Here is a 21,419-nt window from a genome sequence, read left to right on the forward strand (position 1 = left end):
TTGATGAAAAATGTTTCATATCTGATTTTATACTCTAAATATTAAAGCACATTCAGAATTAATGGCAACTTCTGCTAGTCCACTAGGGGGCACCAATGTATTTTGACATATAAGTAGAAAAATAGTGCCACTCACTACAAATCTAATTTCTCAAATTAAACTAAATAAAGCTTGATCCAAAATATGTATATGAAAAGTACATCACAACCAGTAAAGCTCACTCTACACTGCCCTAAGAAACCCAACCTAACCTGCTTAGGTTGGTACTAAAATTTAAAAAAATATTTAAAAAAATATTTCCCATACCAGCCATCCAGAGGTCCCCAACTTGGTGCAAACTGTGCCAAACTGCAGCCACTTTTGAGCTGTGAACCAATATTTTCTAAATAGCAGAATGAGAGCATTTCAACTGTGAGAAAAAGGAAACTTATTCAACCAGTTTGGGAAGAAATATAACCCAGATCCCAGAGGTGAAAAGGCTTTTCTTTTTCTAGAAAAAGAAAAGCATTTCCTAATTTTAAATCTGAATCTCTTCTATTATGCACACAAAGTTCTGGCATTGCTTTAACCTTGTTTTGGTTCATTTGTTTGGCACAAACTTATAAAAGTAAAGTTTAATGCAAAATGTAAATATTACATGGTACAATAAAACCACTCTTAAATACTTACCTTCTACTACCATTTGCAAATTTTGATGGATGCCTTGTGTAAGTTTTCATGTCAGCATTGTATCAGGTCTCAGGTGCATGAATTGATTTAAAAGGATCCTTATGCATAAACATTTAATCTGTGCTCAATTCCTATAACGTGTGGACTTGTCACACATTTCTTAAACTAGCAACTTATTTAGAAAAAAAACACCATGAAAGGAGAGAATGAGAGAAAGTACTTACAGTTATCGCAACAATGCTTGGTGTCAGCAAGTTAAGCAGATCAGATACTAGGATAAAAACATAAGAAATAGGAGCAGGAGTAGGCAATATGGCCCCTCGAGCCTGCTCCGCCATTCAATCAGATCATGGCTGACCTTCGACCACAACTCCACTTTCCCGCCCGATCCCCATATCCCTTGATTCCCCTAGACTCCAAAAATCTGTCCATCTCAGCCTTGAATATATTCAATGAATCAGCATCCACAGCTCTCTGGGGTAGAGAATTCCAAAGATTCACAACCATCTGAGTGAAGAAATTCCTCCTCATCTCAGTCTTCAATGGCCGACCCCTTATCCTGTGACTATGCCCCCTAGTTCTAGACTCTCTAGCAGGGGGAGCAACCTCTCAGCATCTACCCTGTCAAGTCCGCTTATAATCTTATATGTTTCAATGAGATCACCTCTCATTCTTCTAAACTCCAGAGCATATAGGCCTATTCTACTCAACCTCACTTAATAGGACAATCCTCTCATCCCAGAAATTAATCTAGTGAACCTTCGTTGCACCGCTTCTTAGGCAAGTATATCCTTCCTTAAATAAGGAGACCAAAACTGTACTCAGTACTCCAGGTGAAGTCTCACTAATGCCCTGTACAATTGTAGCAAGACTTCTTTACTTTTCTACTCCAACCCCCTGCAATAAAGGCCAACATGCCATTTGCTTTCCTAATTGCTTGCTGTACCTGCATGCTAACTTTTTGTGTTTCTTGTACAACACCCAAGTCTCTCTGAACACTAACATTTAATAGGTTCTTACCATTTAAACAATGTTTTATTTTTCTATTCTTCCTACCAAAGTGAATAACCTCACATTTCCCCACATTATATTCCATCTGCCACCTTCTTGCCCACTCACTTAATCTGTCTATATTCATTTGCAGACTCTTTGTATCCTCCTCACAGCTTACTTTCGCACCTAGCTTTGTATCGTCAGCAAACTTGGATACATTACACTCGGTCCCTTCATCTAAATCATTAATATAGATTGTAAATAGCTGAGGCCCAAGCACCGATGCTTGCGGCACCCCACTAGTTACAGCCTGCCAACCTGAGAATGACCCGTTTATCCCTACTCTGTTTTCTGTCCTTTAACCAATCCTCTAATATATTACCCCAAACCCCATGAGCCCTTACCTTGTGCAACAACCTTTTTTTTTGGCACCTTATCGAATGCCTCTTGAAAATCCAAAATACACTACATCCACTGGTTCCCCTTTATCTACCCTGTTAGTTACATCCTCATAAAATCATGTTGACTCTGCCTAATCATATTATGACATTTGCCAACTTCCAGTCCACTGGGTCCATTCCAGAATCTAGAGAATTTTGGAAGATCATAACTAATGCATCCACTATCTCTGCAACCACCTCTTTTAGAGCCCTCGGATGTAGGTCATCAGGTCCAGGGGATTTGTCAGCTTTTAGTCACATTAGTTTGTCCAGTACTTTTTCTCCAAGATATTAATTGTTTAAAGTTCCTCACTCTCATTTACCCCTTGGTTCCCCACTATTTTTGGCATGCTTTTTGTGCCTTCTATTGTGAAGACAGATACAAAGGGCTCTATTTTAGCACCCGCGATCGGGTGCGTTCCTGGCGGGGGGGCTCCGAAAATCGGGGATTCCTGGGGCGGGTCGGGGGCCCGGCTCCAACCCGCCCACTTCTGGGTTTCCTACAGATGCGCTGACATGCGCGCGCAGCCCCCGCATGTGGGACTCCTGTCGGCAATTAAAGCCGACGGAGTGCCACTTAAGCTATTTATTTTGGTATTTCAGGTCGTTTACAGACCTGATTAACGAGATTATTTAGGAGGGTTGGGATTTTACAAACAACTGGGACTGTTTCCCGTACTGGGGGAAACACTCCCAGTTCAAATGGACGTGTTGCAGCCATCAGCCTGTGGCAGCTGCAAAGGTCCATTTGACAGGTGGGGGGGGGGGGCGGAGACCCTCACTCATTGCAGGAGGCCACTCTGTCACTATGGACGAAGTTTGGCCTCCACCACCCTCCTCTTAACAATAAAATTTACAAACTTGCACACTTACCCCGGTGTCCAGACACATGTACCTACCTTGCGGACCCCCTCAGATGTACATCTTCTGGATGGGGGCCGCCACAGCTGCAGTCATGACCTCCTCGGAGGGCGAACAGCATCACCAGCCTCGCCGGCCACACCGTCCACCTCTGACACGTGGAGCTCCACAACACAGTGTTGTGACACATCCACCTGCACAGCAGAGAGAGATGCGTCGCAGAGGGCACTACCCTCGCCACAGGGTCCACAGACCGAGGCTCAGCTTCCCGGATCTCTCTGAGGAGCAGTGCACACGGAGGCTCAGAGTCACTCGACATATAGTCGTGGACATCTGCAGCCTCCTTCATGCCGAGCTGCTCCCGGCTGGCCCGAGCACCATCTTCTTACCTGTCGCTGTCAAAGTCACCACTGCCCTCAACAACTTCTCCTCCGCATCCTTCCAGGGTGTCACCGGGGACATCGCCGACGTCTCTCAGTCGTCTGCACAAAAAAGCCCTGCAAATACACCTACACCCACTCTGCAGTGACACAATGGGTGACATCAGGTGTGGGTCTTCATTGTGATCCTCAGGAAAGGGCATTATTGCACAAACCAGACAAGATTCGCAAAGACGTGGCAGTAGTGGTGCTAATATAATATGTGATGTGAGTTGCTCAGAAATTAAATACAAGTAAAAACCATGACAAACCCTCAAACACCCTTGTGCATCCCCTTCATGCTCATGACACGTCTGCCTTACGCTGCCTACTGCACATATCTGATGCATGCCCTGTGGCTGCAGCACAGGTAGTGGCAGGTTGAGTGAGGCTGACTGAGAAAGAGATGCATGAGAGGGTGAGTATGAGATAGAGCCATGAGATTGTATGAGGATTGGGTTGAGTGGTAGTGGTGGGATGAGTACTGGCGAGGTGAGTAAGTGCAGGTAAGATGATGATGAGGTTTGAGTGGGTATGAGGGGTGATGTGACAGAGTAGTGTTGGCAGTGCAGAAGGAGATGGGGGGGGGCAGTGATGTGGCAGACGGAGTGTAGGGGAATGAGTAAGTGTACTCACTTCGGCTGACCTACTTAGGTCATTGCAGCGCCTCCTGCACTATATGCAGGTGGGCGATATGTTGGTGATGCTGGTGACCTCCTCTGCCACCTCGAGCCAGGCCTTCTTGGTGGCAGAGGCAGGCCGCTTCCTCCCGCCCGCCGGGGGGGAAGATCTCTGTCCTCCCCCTCCTCCTCACCCCATCCAGTAAGAGCTGGAGTGAGGCATCATTAAACCTGGGAGCAGCCTTCCCCCTGGGCTGCTCCATGCTGTAATTTTTCCTATTTCTTGCAGCATCAGTCAGTGGAGGACTGCCCCTTTAAATAGAGCTCCTCCAGCTGACAGACCTTACTGTACATGCGCAGTCCGCCCGCTGATCAGCTCAGCAGCGGGGAACCCGTAACAAGAGGTAAGTGGATCCAATCAGCCTGCGATTGCGCGCAGGGCAGACTGATTTCACCGGGCGCGTTACCCACGCGCCCAATCACCCCCCCCCCCGCCGCGAACCCGCCGCCCTGGTAATATCGGGCCCAAAATATCTGTTTAAACGCATCTGCCATTTCCTGATTCCCCATTATAATTTCTCCTGTCTCAGCCTCTCAGGGACCAATGTTTACTTTTGCTCCTCTCTTTCTTTTCAAATACTTGTAGAAGCTCTTACAATCCGTTTTTATATTTCTTGCTAGTTTACTTTCATATTCTATTTTCTCCCTTTTTATCAATTTTTTGGTCATCCTTTGTTGGTTTCTAAAACTCTCCCAATCCCCAGGCTTATTACTCTTCTTGGCAACATTATAGGCCTCTTCTTTTAATCTAATACTCTCCTTAACTTCTTTAGTTAGCCATGAGTGGATCACTTTTCCCATGGAGTTTTTATTTCTCAATGGAATGTATATTTGTTGAGAATATTGAAATATTTCATTAAATGTTTGCCATTGCTTTTCAACTGTCAAACCCTTTAATTTAATTTCCCAATCTACCTTTGACAACTCGCCCCTCATACCGATGTAATTGGCTTTATTTAAGTTTAAGACTCTAGTTTCTGACTTAAGTACATTACTTTCAAACTCAATGTGAAATTCTATCATATTATGATCAGTCTTCCCCAGAGGTTCTTTTACTGTGAGATTACTAATTAACCGTATCTCATTACACAATAGAAGATCTAAAATAGTCTGTTCCCTGGTTGGTTCCATGATGTACTGCTGTAGGAAACCATCTCGAATACATTCCGTGAACTCGTCTTCCAAACCACTTTTGCCAATTTAATTTGCCCAGTCTATATGCAGATTAAAGTTCCCCATGATTACCTTTGTTACAACATTCTATTATTTCATGATTAAATGCTCTGTCCAACGGCATAGCTACTATGAGGGAACCTATAAACGACTCCCACCAGTGTTTTCTGCTCCTTGTTATTTCTTATTTCCACCCATACCGATTCTACTTCCTGATCCTCCGAGCCAAGATCCTTTCTCACTACTGTCCTTATGTCATCCTTTATTATTAGGGCTACACCCCCTCCTTTTCCATTCTGCCTGTCTTTTCTAAATGTCATGTACCCTGAATATTTAGTTCCCCACCTTGGTTATTTTGCAACGGCTATTAGGTCAAACCCATTTATTTCTATTTGTGCAATTAGTTCATCTATCTTGTTATGAATGCTCTGTTTATTCAGATAAAGAGCCCTTAATTTTGACTTTTTACCATTTTTTCCTACTTTGACCTTACTTGTTGTTGCACTATTACTGGTAAACTCTCTGTCCCTTCCTGCCATACTCTGCTTATCTTTACCCAAACCACTACACTGTTCTATTGTCTAATTGTTCTCATTAGATTTCTAAATTTCACCTCACCTGACCCCTCCCCTCTGCCCTTTTTAGTTTAAAGCCCTAGTTAATCGATTCGCCAGGACGCTGGTCCCAGCCTGGTTTAAGTGGAGCCCGTCCCATCGGAACAGCTTCCTCTTTCCCCAGTACTGGTGCCAGTGCCCCATGAATTGAAGCCCCTTCCTCCCACACCACGTTTTGAGCCTCGCATTTAACTCTCTGATCTGTTTGCTCCATGCCAATTTACACATGACTCGATGTATTAAAAAGGTCAATATTGAGCCGAAATAGTAAGATAATCCTGTCACTTTATAAATCATTGGTGCAACCGTACCTAAAATACTATGTACAGTTCTGGTTGCCACAATACAAAAATAATATTGCAGATATTGGAACAATACAGAAGAGAGCAACCAGAATGATTGAGGGGATGGAGGGAATGAATTATGAGGAGCGATTATGTAAATTGGACATGTTGTCACTGGAAAAGAGAAGATTGAGAGGTGATATGATTGCTGTTTTTAGGATTCTAAAGGAACTAGATACTGTAGACCATGACAAGCTATTTCACCCTGTCCAGAACAGTAGAACCAGATGACACAGCCTGCGCTTGAAGGGGGATAAATTCGAAACTAATCTGCAGAAACATTATTTCAGTGAGCGAGCGGTCAATCTATTGAACAGGCTCCTTAGGGAGACAGTGGAAGCAGTTAGTATTGATTTATTCAAATGCAAATTAGATAGATTTGTTTCAGAAAATAACATTTTGGCATACAGTATACGAGTAATTTGAGACATGGCATGTGGTACCTGTAGCATGCTTGGGAGGAATAGGTGACTTTGTACCTATGGTTTCCAAAGCTTTCTACCACTGCGGATTCCTCGTCTCATATCTGGGTCTGTTATAACTAATTGATAGAGATTGATTTCTATGATTAGTCAACAACTCCATTATCATTGTATCACGTGACTAGCAGAATGGTAGAAGGCAAACTAGATTGACCTTGGTCTTTTTTCGTCTAGCAATTCATATGTTACTACTTCTAAGCATTCCCTTTTTTAGATCTCTCAAAGAAGAGGAAGAAAAGTACTTTGCATTGAAAGTACTATCTTTCTCCACACCCCCACCCACCCACAGTAATGGCTACCTTGAAAAAGAGGACAATGTACAAAGGTAACAATTCTGTGACATAGTAATTAAATAGAAAAAGTGAAAAACAGCAACGTGTGTTTATTAGTGGTATTATGGTAAAACACAATATGGAAAGACTACTGGTGGACGGCCAGTATTATAATAAAATGGAAGCGTGACTTTTCTGATTATTTTTCATTATTGATGAGCACCCATCCCCACACCAGAGTGAATTTTCCATTCCACGTACCAGACATCCCTATAATTGGTGGTGAGGGAAATATTCTGTTATTGATTGTGGTTAATCAAAACACTGTTAGTATATTAAGTTAATTTCTGTTTGCATATTGAAGATAATCATATACAGAAGTTATGTAATTGGATGGACAGATCAATAGATGTTCACATGTATAACCTAAAGATACATTAAAACAAATTATACTTTCTCCTTGTTAATAACAGATTAATTTTTCACCTTCAATCTTCACAGCCATATAACTCAAGGATGAATAAAACAAGCAATCTGTTTACAAAAATGCACAGTTCACAAAACACATACAGGTGAAAAACAATGAAACTGGAGTCAAAATGTAGATTTTAACTAAAAAATGTTTATCTGGATGGGATAAGAAAATGTAATTTAACAGTTTATTCTAAAATTTGTTAGCAACCTAAAAACCTTTCATTGCTATATTTATCTTCTTTCAAGTAATTATTTATATTTCACTTATTTGTATTGAATGATATGCATTTAATGCAACTTAGCTAAACAAGTTTCAATGCATGATATATTCTTCATAAAACAAGGAGTGTAAATGTATTAAGAACTACAACAATGTCCTGTTTCCTAATGTCCAAAAACCAACAGATAGAGCTACGAGCAACCTATTTCTATACTCTTGAACATCAAAGAAAAACAGACTTTTTATTGGCATCAGGTGCTTGCAATCTTTTAAGAAAGGACACACACAAAGAGAACATTGTGATCACCAGTTAAATGCCAGCAGAACTTCACACTATGTAAGAAGACTAAGGATCCTATCTACCTTAGCTTTAAGTGTTTATCTAGCAACCATGGTTTTATTTTTGTTTAAAACTAATGAGAAATTAGCCTAAAAATTATACTCTGCAATATCACCATTCAAATGCTTTGTCCACTGTATTAACAGAGGCCTTAATCATTCATCTTAGATGGCTTAATACCTCCATTAAAATAAGTGCTTGGATTGGAGAAGGGCTGAAAATGGTGTACCCCAATGGTCAGTGCTGAGTCCACTTTTATTATTAATAAGTACTTGGACTAGGGTATAGAGAGCATGATTATGAAATTTGCTGATGATACGGAAGCAGGGTTCGCTAACATCAAAGTAGATTGCAAAAGATCTATTTACTGTGGAGAAATAATGCATTTTGGAAGGAAAAACATTCAACGGAAAAACACTGAAAGTTGTGGATGAACAGAGGCACCTAGGGGTTCAAATACATAATTCATAAGTACATAAATAGCAAAGTAATGTCATGCAAATACATCAAGCATTTGTACGCTAGTATCGGTGTAATTTCTAAACTATCATGTTACATTCCTGTTGCAGCTAGATTAGTTCAATAGGCTTTGAATCACTCATATCTGGTATTTCCTCAAAGTTATGCTGTGGGGATAATGGGGCAATAATTTTGTTTCAAATAGAAAAGATTCACTGCACGCAATATCTAAATGCCCATTTTCCTGACGTTTGCCCCTCCCCCGCCGGAGAATAGCCATTCCACCTGCGTGATGTTCAGGAAAAAGGCAGCAGAAATTTCCAGAATTCCTGGGCCTTCCCAAAGGGTGGAGCAAGATGTGGAACTGCAATAGGTGCAGGCCCAAAGCATGGATGCAAATGAAGTAAAATACGATGCTCTTGGCCTCTCACATCACTTTCCTGTCCATGTGGCCCAGGGGAACTCCAAGAAGCTGGTGTTAAATTTATCCTGGGAACCACTCGTGTCCCCCTCGCGTCCCCCTCCCTCAACTTCAGATCAGAGGGTCTGAGGGGGCCTGGGCAGCGGTGCTCAACTTTTCTCTCACTTTTGCTGGCACAAGGCCCCGCCAAGGGATGGACCTCTGTCAGAGCTTTGCCCAGGCCATGTTAAAAGATCCAGGACAGGAAATTCATGCCCCGGGGGCAAACGTCAGCAAAATCAGCATTTAGATATTGAGTGCAGTGAAACTTTTCTATAAATAAATCTGGACAGGTGCAGTGTATTTCAAGTACACTGCTCCTATTCAATGCTAAGGCAGAGAAGGCCAGGAAAATGGGCCCTTTTAGTTACTTCATCGTGGTTAAAAAACACATCAAATCTCAAAATCAGCAATTAATTATCACATTCTGCAGATGAAAACAATACAATGTCTTAAACTTATTATCCAAAATGATTCTTGCCCCAGCTGTATCTAATTAGTGTGCCAGTAATTCCACTAATTAGAGTAGATGGGCTGGGATTGACAGCAAGTCTTGCCAAATTTCAAGTCTTTGACTTGGGATAGAGAGTGGCAAAGAGGGTTAGCAGAGCACATTAACGTAATGTGTGTCCCAGAGCTGCACCTTCAAAAACATTTTCAAAAGACGGAACAACCATCCGTCAAATACAAGTGCATCGCCTCATAAATAATTTAAAGTATTTACATTTCACTTAACTTATTTTACTTGAACAGCAGCTGGGCATTATACAACACATTTAAATTTGCAGGTTACTAAGCAGGGGAGGGGTGCTGCAGAATAAGTCTGCTGAAACTAAAATAAAGGAAAACATCAAATAAGATTATATTAAATAACTGAACATGCTATCAAAGTTGAGCAATTTGAATATTTCTACATTAAAAAGGAAAGTTTTGGACAGATAGATTTAAATGTTTAAATTAGTGAAAGATGAAGATGATTTAAAATTAATTAATAATATCAGAGTAATGTCAAAAATTACCTGTTTTCTTATTTAGTGCCAGCAGAAACCGCTCAGGAGTAATGGTCTGGCTGCTGCCCAAATCCTTTCCGGTCTTGGCTCCATCTGAGAATTTGATATCACTTATTTTTCTTGCTGTTTCTTCAGAGACCTCTTCTGGAGATGGTTCTTCAACCACTACCTCAGGTGCAATGAAAGCTGATGAATAATTCAGAGGAGTGGGAGGCTCAGCAATGGTTGCATCTATTCCATTTGTACCTTTGAGAATGTAAGATGCAGAATACTCAGCTGATCTACTGGGATGACGGTCTGATTCTTGCTGGTTCTCCATTGTTAAGGCTTTTTCATCAGATTCTTTCCCCATGCTGTCAGATTTCATAGGGGAGTCTTGTTCTCTTTGGAGACTCTCTTCAGATGCTGATGAAGCATCATATGGATCAATGATAAGCTCACTGTCAAGTTCAGCTTCACGTTCTTCCCTTAGAATGCTGTACTGGACCGAAGAAACAGAAGACAGTGGAGTTCCACCAACCTGTCTGAATGACATATAGCTGCAACCATCAGCTTCTTCCATAGACAGTGACTCATCTGGCACTACCTCTATCTCAGAATCTCCAGATTCAGCACTGCTGGCCTCAAGGTCTAATGTTGTTGCTGGTAGCTTTGGAAAATTCTGCTCAGATTCATCTAGTTTTGTTAAGGTAGCACTTAGGGACCTCTCCTCTTCTGTGGCATTTAAAGAAAAACACTGAGTTTGCTCCGAAGTCTTGTAAGCAGTGGGGTGTTCCTCCTCCAATAAATGGTAAGCAGCTTCAATCTGTGAATCAGATTCTTCTGCAATCATAAATGCAGACAGAAAATATGCTCAGTGAGCACACAAAGTTACTTTCTTTTTGCTGTTGTAATAGCACATCATCTAATATCTCATTTATGATCAGAACCACATATGTTAAGTTTTGTCACTTTTAAAGATCAGTTGTATATTGAAGGAAGAGCTAAACTGGAGTTACATCCTGGTAAAACAGCCTCTTCTTTCCAATGCACTTTTGTATCTCACAGCCATCAAGATGGTGGGCAAGCATTCTGCATCCACACCTTGCTAACACTCTCTTTGGCTGGCCATTGGGAGGCATACAATAACAACCCAGCAATGGCATCTCCGTCCATTTTTCCCTACCCCTTTTAGGGAGGTGTTGTAGTATACACCCAGCACTTCCCTGCTTGGCAACAGAGTGCAGCAGGGAATTCAACCATTGGTCATTCCACATGTGGCATTGCCTAATAATCCTACTGTTAATTTCTAGTTCTTCACAGTAAAATACTTAGTGACTAATTGAGCATACAGTCTTTGATGCTTTTTCCGGTACTGTCCCAGCAGATGTTACATTCACTTTGCGCACTGGTACAGAGGAGCATTTAAACAGGCAGGCTCTGTATTAATTTTAACAACAACAGCTCTACTGTGACCAGCAGGGATATAAAGCAGGAAATTATAGATACCTTCCTAACTACAAGGTGTAGTATTCCACAATCCCAAAGTTTGGTTGCCACGCTATAATTATTAGAAATGCTCCTTTTTGTACTTTAAGAGCCATTTAATAAAAACTGTTAACTGTATTTAGATTTTTAAGATTCCTCCATTGTTTTATGAACCAAGAAATAGAAACAGCATTCGGAGCTACTAAGCATTCGAATTATTCGATTGCGATGGGATGTGGCTTTCAAATTGAAGATAAGCTAACGTCATGTCCACAAAAGATGAAAAGTATTTAATGGAATGACATCAGGTATTGTATAAACACCAAAAAATAAATTCAAACTTTTCACATCTTTTCAGCTACTTTACTAACAAAAGTTAAAAGGGCCACACACTGCAAAAAAATTGGGCAGTGGCTATAAAACATGAATCATTAGTAACAATAAAGGTAAAAGCATCAAGAAAAATGATTTACATTTTTCAATCCACCTCATTTACTAAAATACTCTGCTTTTGATAATGCTGGGAACAACATGCACTAGCAGTGAGATCTGCCAAGAAGACTGCATTAATCGTAGCACTAAGTGAACAATGCTTTTTACCTATCAAAGCAAGATGCAATGCCCATCCAGTTTTTTATCCAAAATAATAGACTATATATCATGTACACCATAGTACTATCTTATGAAAGTATAACATTAAATTAAGCCCTGCAACAAGTGCAGGTGTATGGAGATTGGGTGAAGCAAGGGCAGCAGCTAGCTCAGCTGTGATGCTCTCCATATTCTGCCCACAACCACCATCATGGCTCATACCTGAATAAGACAAGAAAACGACCAGCAGAATGGAACAGTACCCCAGCAAAGAATCTCCTTGAGGAGAGAAGGGGAGATCGGAGAGGGGTAACGGGTAGAAAAATAAAAGCTTGTAGAGTCAGGAAAGGCAAAGAATAAAGAATCAATGGAACTAATGGATTTTCCAGAAGAAATGTTCTGCAATTACTTCATGTGCAACTAAATGAAAGAGGAAGCAAAGCTATTTTTCCACAAGGCATTTTACCTTGTGCAACTAAAGTGCTGTTGTGAAAATATAATTGTAAACAATTTTACAACACCAAGTTATAGTCCAGCAATTTTATTTTAAATTCACAAGCTTTCGGAGGCTTCCTCCTTCGTCAGGTGAACGATGTGAAAATGAAATCCTCGAAATGAAATCGCATTTATAATTCACAGAACAATGCTTGGTGAGTACAGACAGTTTTTTCAACTGCCCGTTGCCAAGGCAATCAGTGTGCAGACACCAAGCATTGTTCTGTGAATTATAAATGCGATTTCATTTCGAGGATTTCATTTTCACATCGTTCACCTGACGAAGGAGGAAGCCTCCGAAAGCTTGTGAATTTAAAATAAAATTGCTGGACTATAACTTGGTGTTGTAAAATTGTTTACAATTGTCAACCCCAGTCCATCACCGGCATCTCCACATCGTGAAAATATAAGTCCAGAGAATGCGAACCAAGCATGTTGGAAAGATTGTTTTATTCCTGGTGTCATAAAATGAATAGTTTTATTTAGTTGTTTGAGATTGTGGAAGTCGAACCACAGTTTTATGGTGCACTCTTCACTGGCACCAGAAAAATACGGCACATTCAAACAGCAACTGACAAAGCATTCTATGGAGGAATTATAAGGGTCTGCAACACAAATTCATGCAAGGAAAAGATGGAAAATCTGGACAACTTTCAGCCTGTCCCAGATAAAATCATTCCTGCACTTGCATGTCTATCTCATTAATGGTCAAAGTAATGCTTTGACTGAAGATAGTTAGTTATCTGCTCACAAACAGATCTTTGCTGAGTCTTGACCAGCAATTGTATTGCCAAACAAAGCAAATTCCGCTCTAGTAATCCAAGAATGAAGTCAGTAACCAGGTGAGATGTGACAGCAGTTGGCAGAGTTAAGCATTTAAATCAGCAGAGATTAACTAACAAACTACTAGGATAAATTAAATCCATCCAGAAGCCTGCGTAAGAATCATGGTTAGTGGGATTGGTGGCTCGAGAGCGGTTAAGTAACCTGAGCGATTTTAACTATCCACCTGCCCGATTTCTGCTGGGCAGATAGGTTAAAATCGCCCCCTTTAATTTCTAACACCTAGGAGGCAGCGAGAAAAGAAAAGAAGAGAAGTAGAGGGAGAGAAAGAGAGAGAAAGGCAGACAGGTAGTTTTTTTTTTCACCATTCAAATTTATTTCTTTTTTTTAAAAAAGGGAAAGTCTGTGTGAGGGAAACAGGCAGGAAGAAAGTAAGAAAGGGAGGAGAGGAGGATAACTGGTTGAGGTATAAAACAAGTATTTTAAAAATCTATTCACACCAGCCATGCAAGCACAGGGATGCATAGTTTTCCCTTTAAAATTCACATTTTAATTGCATCTTTTCATGCTTGGGCTCTGGTAGTGGCCATTTTTAAAGGTGTTTTCTCCCCTCCTGCTGGTGAAACTGCCCAGCTGTATACATGGGACAGGCAAATAAGAAACAGAAATACTACTGTAAGGTATATAAAGGAAGTCGCAGCATGACAAAAATTAAAGACTTTTGAGATCTACTAGCCAGCAAAAAGGAAAAAAATTAAAGGATCAAGTTAAGTAGAATGTCAACATACACACAATTACTGTAGTTCAACAAATAAATGACAATCATGAAATGATATGTGTACACACATCGCCAACCTATTACAGTAACTCACATAACAATTGTTACCTGAGCTTGAGGGAGTAGGCGTTTGGGAGATTGGGCTGTCATCATCAGGCTCTGACACAGTTACAGTTGGCACTACATCGGATCCTTGTTTTGGTTTCGTCTCTTGATCATGCTGAGACTTGCACCCGCTATTGGGATCTACTATGGTTTCTATCTCAGTGAGTACAACTTGGGCTGGTGATGCACATGTATCCATAATGTGAATACTGTGCTGGGTGTCTCCCATTTCCCATTTCTCTGAAATCTCTTCATCTGAAGGCTCTTCCACATATGGTGCTGTTGTCGGTTCCTCAGGACTCAGACATGGGCTCACTTGTTCTATTAATTTTATCTCATCAACTGACTTTTTCAGATTTTCTGGGGAGGCTTCTGTGTCAGCTGATGCGTTATCTACAAATGACATCATCTTCTCTTCCCAGTGTGTTTCGGATAACTCCTGAGGTTTTGCTTCTCCAGAACGGCACATGTCTATATAGTTTTGGACTTCTGCCTTCTCTGACCCTATGGGGTCCACCAAAGTTTTGGCCAAATCAATAGAATCGCCAGGTGTCATCTCTATTCCTGAATCTGAGCTGATCATACAGTGAGACTCAAAGCTTGGAATTCGTCTTGCAGCAACAACCTCTGGACTATACTCTTCAAAACCTGTTGAGCTAACAAGTGATCCTTCTGTAACTTCTAAAAAGAAAATGAAAAACATGGAACAATGACAACTGTGATTATAGCTCTTATTTCTGCATTTAATCCAACATTGAAATTTTGTCCAAATGGCTTCTTTTGTGAGGTTAAAAGGTAGAGATGTATACTGAAGGTTCAGTGAAGCACTCTCCCTTAAAGCAAGACTCACACAAGGAAGTTGAAGGAGTAGCATCTATAATGAAGCACCAGGGCAGCGGGAAACTGTTGATGCAGCACTAAATTTCTTTAGAAAGAAGGCTGATTGTGTCCTTAACTGCTTTCAAAGCAGATCGGAGTATTTGGAGCTAGAAATTCCTCTTCATAATAAAAGAATACTATCCTGCTCTATTATTGAAAGCAATATTTAACTGAAAAATACATACATAAGTAAGGATAAAAAGAAGAAAAAATGGCACTCACAACAATAAATAGCACAATGTAACTTATGTAATCACATTGCAGGAAACCAGCATATCAGTTTACAGCATGGTTGACAGCAAAAGGATATTGTAGGGTAGAATATATTTAACTGTTAAGGTGTGATGCAAAACTTTTCATTATAGAGACAGACAGCCTTGCTGTCTGACATAAAAGGCTTTATAATACCTCAAATGTTTCACCAGCTAGTCACTGAAATTTCAATGGCTGAAACCTCACCAGTTACATTATTAAATGATTAACCACAACAGCGGTTAACACTAAAGCAAGAATGTTCTTCCGTTTTTATTCCTGATATTCACCTCCTCTATTTATTTTCCTTTTGTTCTGACTTTCATTTCATTCCCTGATTTCTAATCTTTATGTAATTCTTCACTGAATATCTATTATTTTTTCTGATCTCATCTTATAGCAACCTTTTTTAATCATCCTTTCTTGATCACATTTTCCTTCTCCTTTTTTCTTAAAGAAACAAAAGGAATTAGATTTTCTTTTTCCTGCTACGCTTTTTTTGTCACCCTTTGTTAAATTTCTCTCCTCATTGTTCATTCTTGATATACACTGGAATGGAGTCGCTCATCAAAAGCATTGCTCTCCATCACTATGATTAATAAGAGATGGTTCATTATTACATGACTGACTTCCATATTTCAGTGGTAAAACAGAGAACTACAAAGGAAATGTGGATGGTAATGGCAGGTTGGAGCTGACAGGAGATTGCAAAACACGATTATTATAGTTTTGGCAGAAAAGATGTACCATCTTGGACACTGACTTGAAACTGGTTATTTAAGGTCCCACTTGCCATATAGCGAATCATTAGTAACAAAATACCAGCTCAGAAATACATAACATATAACCAACATCAAAAGCAAAATATTATTTTGAGGAAATTCTAGGCCAATGTAACAATGTGTGGGTGGTGTTCTAAATTTTTTAAACCATCAAGTGCCATGTGTTTTGCTAGATCTTATGCAAGATTACTTTTCCACTTTTGTGACAAGATATCAGGATCAAATGAGAGCAATAGGATTTACTACCAAATGGATCTCACTCACAGTGGGGATATACTTATCATTGGTCTCTAATACCCAGACAATGTTCCAGCAGTGGTCATAGAATATCCTGCCACATATTAAGTGCAGGATGTAGTGCAAAACTCTAATTAGTTTTAATGGTTTTTACTGGCCAAGAGCTGGGAAGAATTGTTGTTCGGTGCATAGAAAAAATGCAAATATAACAAAAGGATCAAATAAGGATAGGAAAGAAACTGTTGAATGATAAGAGTATAAAACGTTTAAGGCCATCAAGAAGCATTAGAAGTAAATTTTTGGAAATATTGGTATTATTGACATCAAAGACATGTGGCTCTAAGCAGAAGATGAGTAAGAGATGGGGCTACAAGGAAGAGATTATGCAAGATTAGCATTGTGAGGTTGGAGGAGGAGTGTTACTGCTGACAAGGAGCGCAGCTATTGAAATGGTTAACAATTCGTCAGAAGTGGAGTTAACATGAGCAATTATGAACAGAGATTATTAAGGGATGATAAGAGCAACAAATTAATAACTGACATGAGGAAAATTCAACCCACAAAACACATTCAACATGCATCACATCCTAAAAGCCTTAATTCACCTAATATTCACCAAAAATAATTAGTGAACTGAACTAAATAATTAGTGACACTGGGAACAAACATTTTAAATTCTTCTAAAATTATATGGACTGGAAGATTTCCTTTGCTTACTGTTTGCAGTGAAATGATAAACACTAATATAAAAGAAAGCATTTATAGTTTCATTACAAATTGTGAACAGAGGAATTCTGTTGCTATGGTGGGAAATGGTACTCAATAAAATGTATCATTTTGGCTGGCTACCAAGAATGAAGGTTCCTTATCGATCAAATTATTGAAAATTGCATCCTCCCATTGTTGGAGCTCAAATGATTTAAAACCATACAATAAATATGAAATTGGATTTGGACAATGCAATTCAACTCAATGACCATTAAAAGCTGTTTGAGAAATTCAATTAAAATACAATTCTGTACAAAATAAACTTAATGGATCCAATTTTAGCAAATCCAATAAAACACATCCTCATAAATGCAGTTTAAAATTAATTTGAAAAAGTTGCTGCATAATACTATCCATGAGATTTGTTATGTTATCTTTTGTTCCAACAGATAAATCACTGGAGCTAACTTTAGGGGGAAAAATGCAAGCCATAAGGATCAGTCAGACATGGACAGTACTCGGAATAAGCTCGAGTGGCTGAATGGCCTACTGTTCCGATGTTCTTACTCTACAGTACTTTATGGTTCTCATACTGCTAGGACCATGAAATCATTTGTGTCATTCATTGGTCAGGATTGAAAAATAGAGATTTATATCCTGGTCTATCATGCTTTCTCATAACACTAAAAATATTCCATACAATTTTTTTTTAAAGTTCCCAGCTGTCCCAGTGGACCACACTGCACAAATACCAGTCTGATACCATAATTGCAGCCTAAAATGTTTACTGTATATACTTTTTTATCCACTTCTTTAGTTACCTTGGAATATGCAGATTATTTTATAATGTTATATCAATCAAGTAAATGCAACTTGAGTGCTAATTTTTAACATCATAGTGATAAGTTGCTTATGGAAGATGATTTTTCTACATGGAAGAAAAACTTTAGATGAACTGCCTGGGCAATTTTAAAATGTGGCTTGCACTGGGGTTGGAGTTATATTGCAGCTGGTGTGAACAAAAACTGATTTGAAAACAAACTAGTATGAAACACCCTTCTAGCAGAGTCCCACGTTGGATATTAGATCAGGATCCATCTCTCAAGTTACACTGAAATTTTCATGTCGATGCACACCCAAAATGATTTTGCATTGATCTGAAAATGGCAGTACACTGCAGCCTTAGATATACTATTGTATCACCACAGAAACAGTATAGACTCCCAGACTCTTGAATAAAATATGTTAATGTACTGAACTCTTGAAATATAAATGAGAAAATGCACGAGTCAAGTTTCTACTCACTAGACTATACTGTTATCTTGACAGCTTCTACGAGAAGAAGAAAATGGCATCTCTTACTGAGTCTCAGGAGTGGTCTCAAAAAATGTCAATTAATAATTTAACAGAAAGTTGCATCATTGTAGGTGGTGTCTTTCTCACTGCTACAACACTTTAAAAAAATGTACCCATATTCATCCTATTCTGTAGTCAGTTAAATATATTTATTGAAATCTGGGAGAGTTTTGCAAAACACTGTTTTGTCTCCTTACATTGTAAAAATGTTGTATACACACCATTAGCAATAAATCTTTTAATAAGTTCATATAACAGATATTTTAATCAAAGCACAGTTTGTGGTTCAGCAGAGTATTGCAAAATACTGTACTTGCTCCTTCGCAGGGAGGGCTCCATACCTGGCCAAAATGGGTAGAAGTGAGGCCAACCTGGGGTGCAGTCCCTATGGATTTTTGGGGCCTTAGTGTTTATTATGTCCTGGAATTTTTTTTTAAGTATGTGTTACAATTATTATAAAAAGCACAAAAAAAAACACATTTCACTTGTTAGACGAGTACTGTAATCAAGGATTCTTGTACAGCCACAATATATAAAGGGAGTTGGGAACATTTATAAAGATCCCATAATTAAAATGTGAAGATTTAAAAAAAAATTGTGCTTCATAATATTATGATGGCGATGTGCTCCTTTAAACAACATTAGTTTTAGCAGTCACCATTTTGCAGCTCACAGTCCATCCACAAACATAAATGTATATTGCTGCTTAAAAAGCTTAACAGTATTTTGTGATCATGGAAACATGTATTTCATTATTTTTGGAACTTCATTGAGGCCATAAAAGGGTGTCTGTGAACTGCGTAAATATTGTGGGTTGTCATTTAAGCTTAAATATGCTTTCTTGGTCTCTTGCGTACATTCTTGAGGTTTAGTAACGCTCAAAACATAAACTGATTTTCTCCAAATTTAACGTTTTTTTTGAGCTCTAATTCCCCCTTCTTCCCACTCCTCCAATTTTCTCTCAGTTTTTGATGCTAAAAATAAATATTGAAAAATCTATCTTTGAGGTGTTCAATTTTCCCCTTATGTGCAATGAATTTCCTTGATGTGCCTTGTTATTATTTCCCCTAGTTACAGTACCACTGATTGGTGGCTCATTAGCCAAATGGTAAAAGATACAGCTAGTCCATTGTCTGTTTTGCGATTAATCCTGTTGCATCTGCATTAATGCCAGAGTGTCTCCTGGTTGGATTTACTGTGCGCTCATTGCTTTTAAAGGCAGCACCTACTGTCACATGCATGGCTCAATTATGCCACAGACAAGAGTGTCAGCTGCTGCTATGCTACACCACTCATGCCGCTATTGGAGAGCATCTCTTCATGCAGATCTGAGCTCTAAATGTTAGAATCATAGAATCTTACAGCACAGAAGGATACCATTCAGCCCATCATGCCTGTGCCGGCTCTTTGAAAGAGCTGCCCAATTTAGTCCCACGCCCCAGCTTTTCCCCCATAACCCTTCAAGTACATGTCCAATTGCCTATTGAATTTGCTCCCACCACCCTTTCAGGTAATGCATTCCAGGTCTTAACAACCTTCTGTGTGAAAAAAATTCTCATTTCCCCTCCAGTTCTTTTGCCAATTATTTTAAATCTGTGACCTCTGGTTACTGACCCACTTGCCCGAGGAAACAGTTTCTCCCTACTTGCTCTATCAAAACCCCTCATTAATTTGAATGCCTCTATTAGGTCTCTCCTTATTAGGTTTCCTCTGCTCTAAGGAGAACAATTCCAGTTTCTCCAAACTCTCCACATAACTGAAGTCCCTCATCCCTGGTATCATCCAGGTAAACCTCCTCTATACCCTCCCCAGGGCCTTGACATCCTTCTGGTGCCCAGAATTGTACACAATACTCCAGCTGAGGCCTAGCCAGTGATTTGTAAAGATTTAGCATGACTTTGTTGTTTTTGTATCCAATGCCCCTATTTACAAAGACAAGTGTCCCATTTGCTTTTTTAACCACCTTCTGAACTCGCCCTGCCACCTTCAAAGATTTGTGAATACATATCCCCAGAAGCCTCTGCTCGAGCACCTCCCTCCAAATACTACCATTTAGATTATGCTGCCTCTCCATGTTGTTCCTCCCAAAGTGTATCACTTCACACTTACCTGCATTAAATTGCATCTGCCACCTGTCTGCCCATTTCACCAGTCTATCTATGTCCTCCTGAAGACTGCTACTATCTTGCTCACTATTTACCATGTTGCCAAGTTTTGTATCATCTGCAAACTTCAAAATTGTACTCCCTACATCCAAGTCCAGGTCATTTATATATAACAAGAAAAGCAATGGTCCTAATTTTTGGAATTCTCTACCCCAGAGGGCTGTGGATGCTCAGATGTTGAGGATATTCAAGACTGAGACCGATGGATTTTTGGACTCTCGGGGAATCAAGGGAGATGGGGATCGGGCGGGAAAGTGGAGTTGAGGTCGAAGATCAGCCATGATCTTATCGAATGGCGGAGCAGGCTCGAGGGGCCGAATGGCCTACTCCTGCTCCTAATTCTTATGTTCTCTCTCTCTCTCCCTCTGTCTCTCACTCCCTTCCCCTCCCTGTCTCTCGCCCTCTCTCTCCCTCCACCTCCCTTGCCCTCACCCTCTCTCTCTTTCCTCTCTCTCTGTCACTCCCCCTCTCTGTCGATCCTTCTGTCTATCACTCCCTGCCTCCCTCTCTGTCTCTCCCTTTCTCTTTCTCTCTCCCACTTCCTCCCCCTCTCTTGTCTCTCTTCCCCCCCCCCCCCACTCTGTCTGTTTGGTGAGGGAGAGCGTGATATCAGACACCGTCTCCGTATCTGTAAAAGTTTTATAATTTGCGTTTAAAGTGGGAGGTATCGGGTAAGATTTTTTTTAAGTCATGTTTTATTTCTTGCGGATATCCTGGGACCTGTATTTTAAATATGAGAATCAATTATTTACCTGGGGCGGGGAACATGGTGGAGAGGAGATGTCTGTCACCTGACCAGGATATACATATCTACATACTTTCCCTCTCGCTTGCTCCCTCTCACGCTTGCTCCCTCTCTCGTTCACCCCCCCGTCTCTCTCTCACCCCCAACCCCCGTCTCTCTCTCACCA

At 40.1% G+C, this 21,419-nt stretch overlaps 1 protein-coding gene across 3 annotated transcripts in view; it reads right to left on the reverse strand.

Annotated features, from left to right (window-relative positions):
- Positions 1–21,419, reverse strand: part of rtn1a (reticulon 1a) — a 176,135-nt gene that overhangs the window by 90,970 nt on the left and 63,746 nt on the right. The window contains exons 2-3 of one of the 3 annotated variants that reach the window (XM_067991883.1): positions 14,133–14,810; positions 9,920–10,732 (exon numbers count right to left, since the gene is read on the reverse strand). The exons of 1 other annotated variant lie outside the window; for it this stretch is intronic. In XM_067991883.1, coding sequence (XP_067847984.1) covers positions 9,920–10,732; positions 14,133–14,810 — 1,491 coding nt within the window. The remainder of the gene's footprint in view (positions 1–9,919; positions 10,733–14,132; positions 14,811–21,419) is intronic. One more of the 3 variants, XM_067991884.1, reaches the window with a different exon arrangement.

This window comes from Heptranchias perlo, chromosome 10 (genome assembly GCF_035084215.1).
Source record: "Heptranchias perlo isolate sHepPer1 chromosome 10, sHepPer1.hap1, whole genome shotgun sequence".
NCBI lineage: Eukaryota > Metazoa > Chordata > Chondrichthyes > Hexanchiformes > Hexanchidae > Heptranchias > Heptranchias perlo.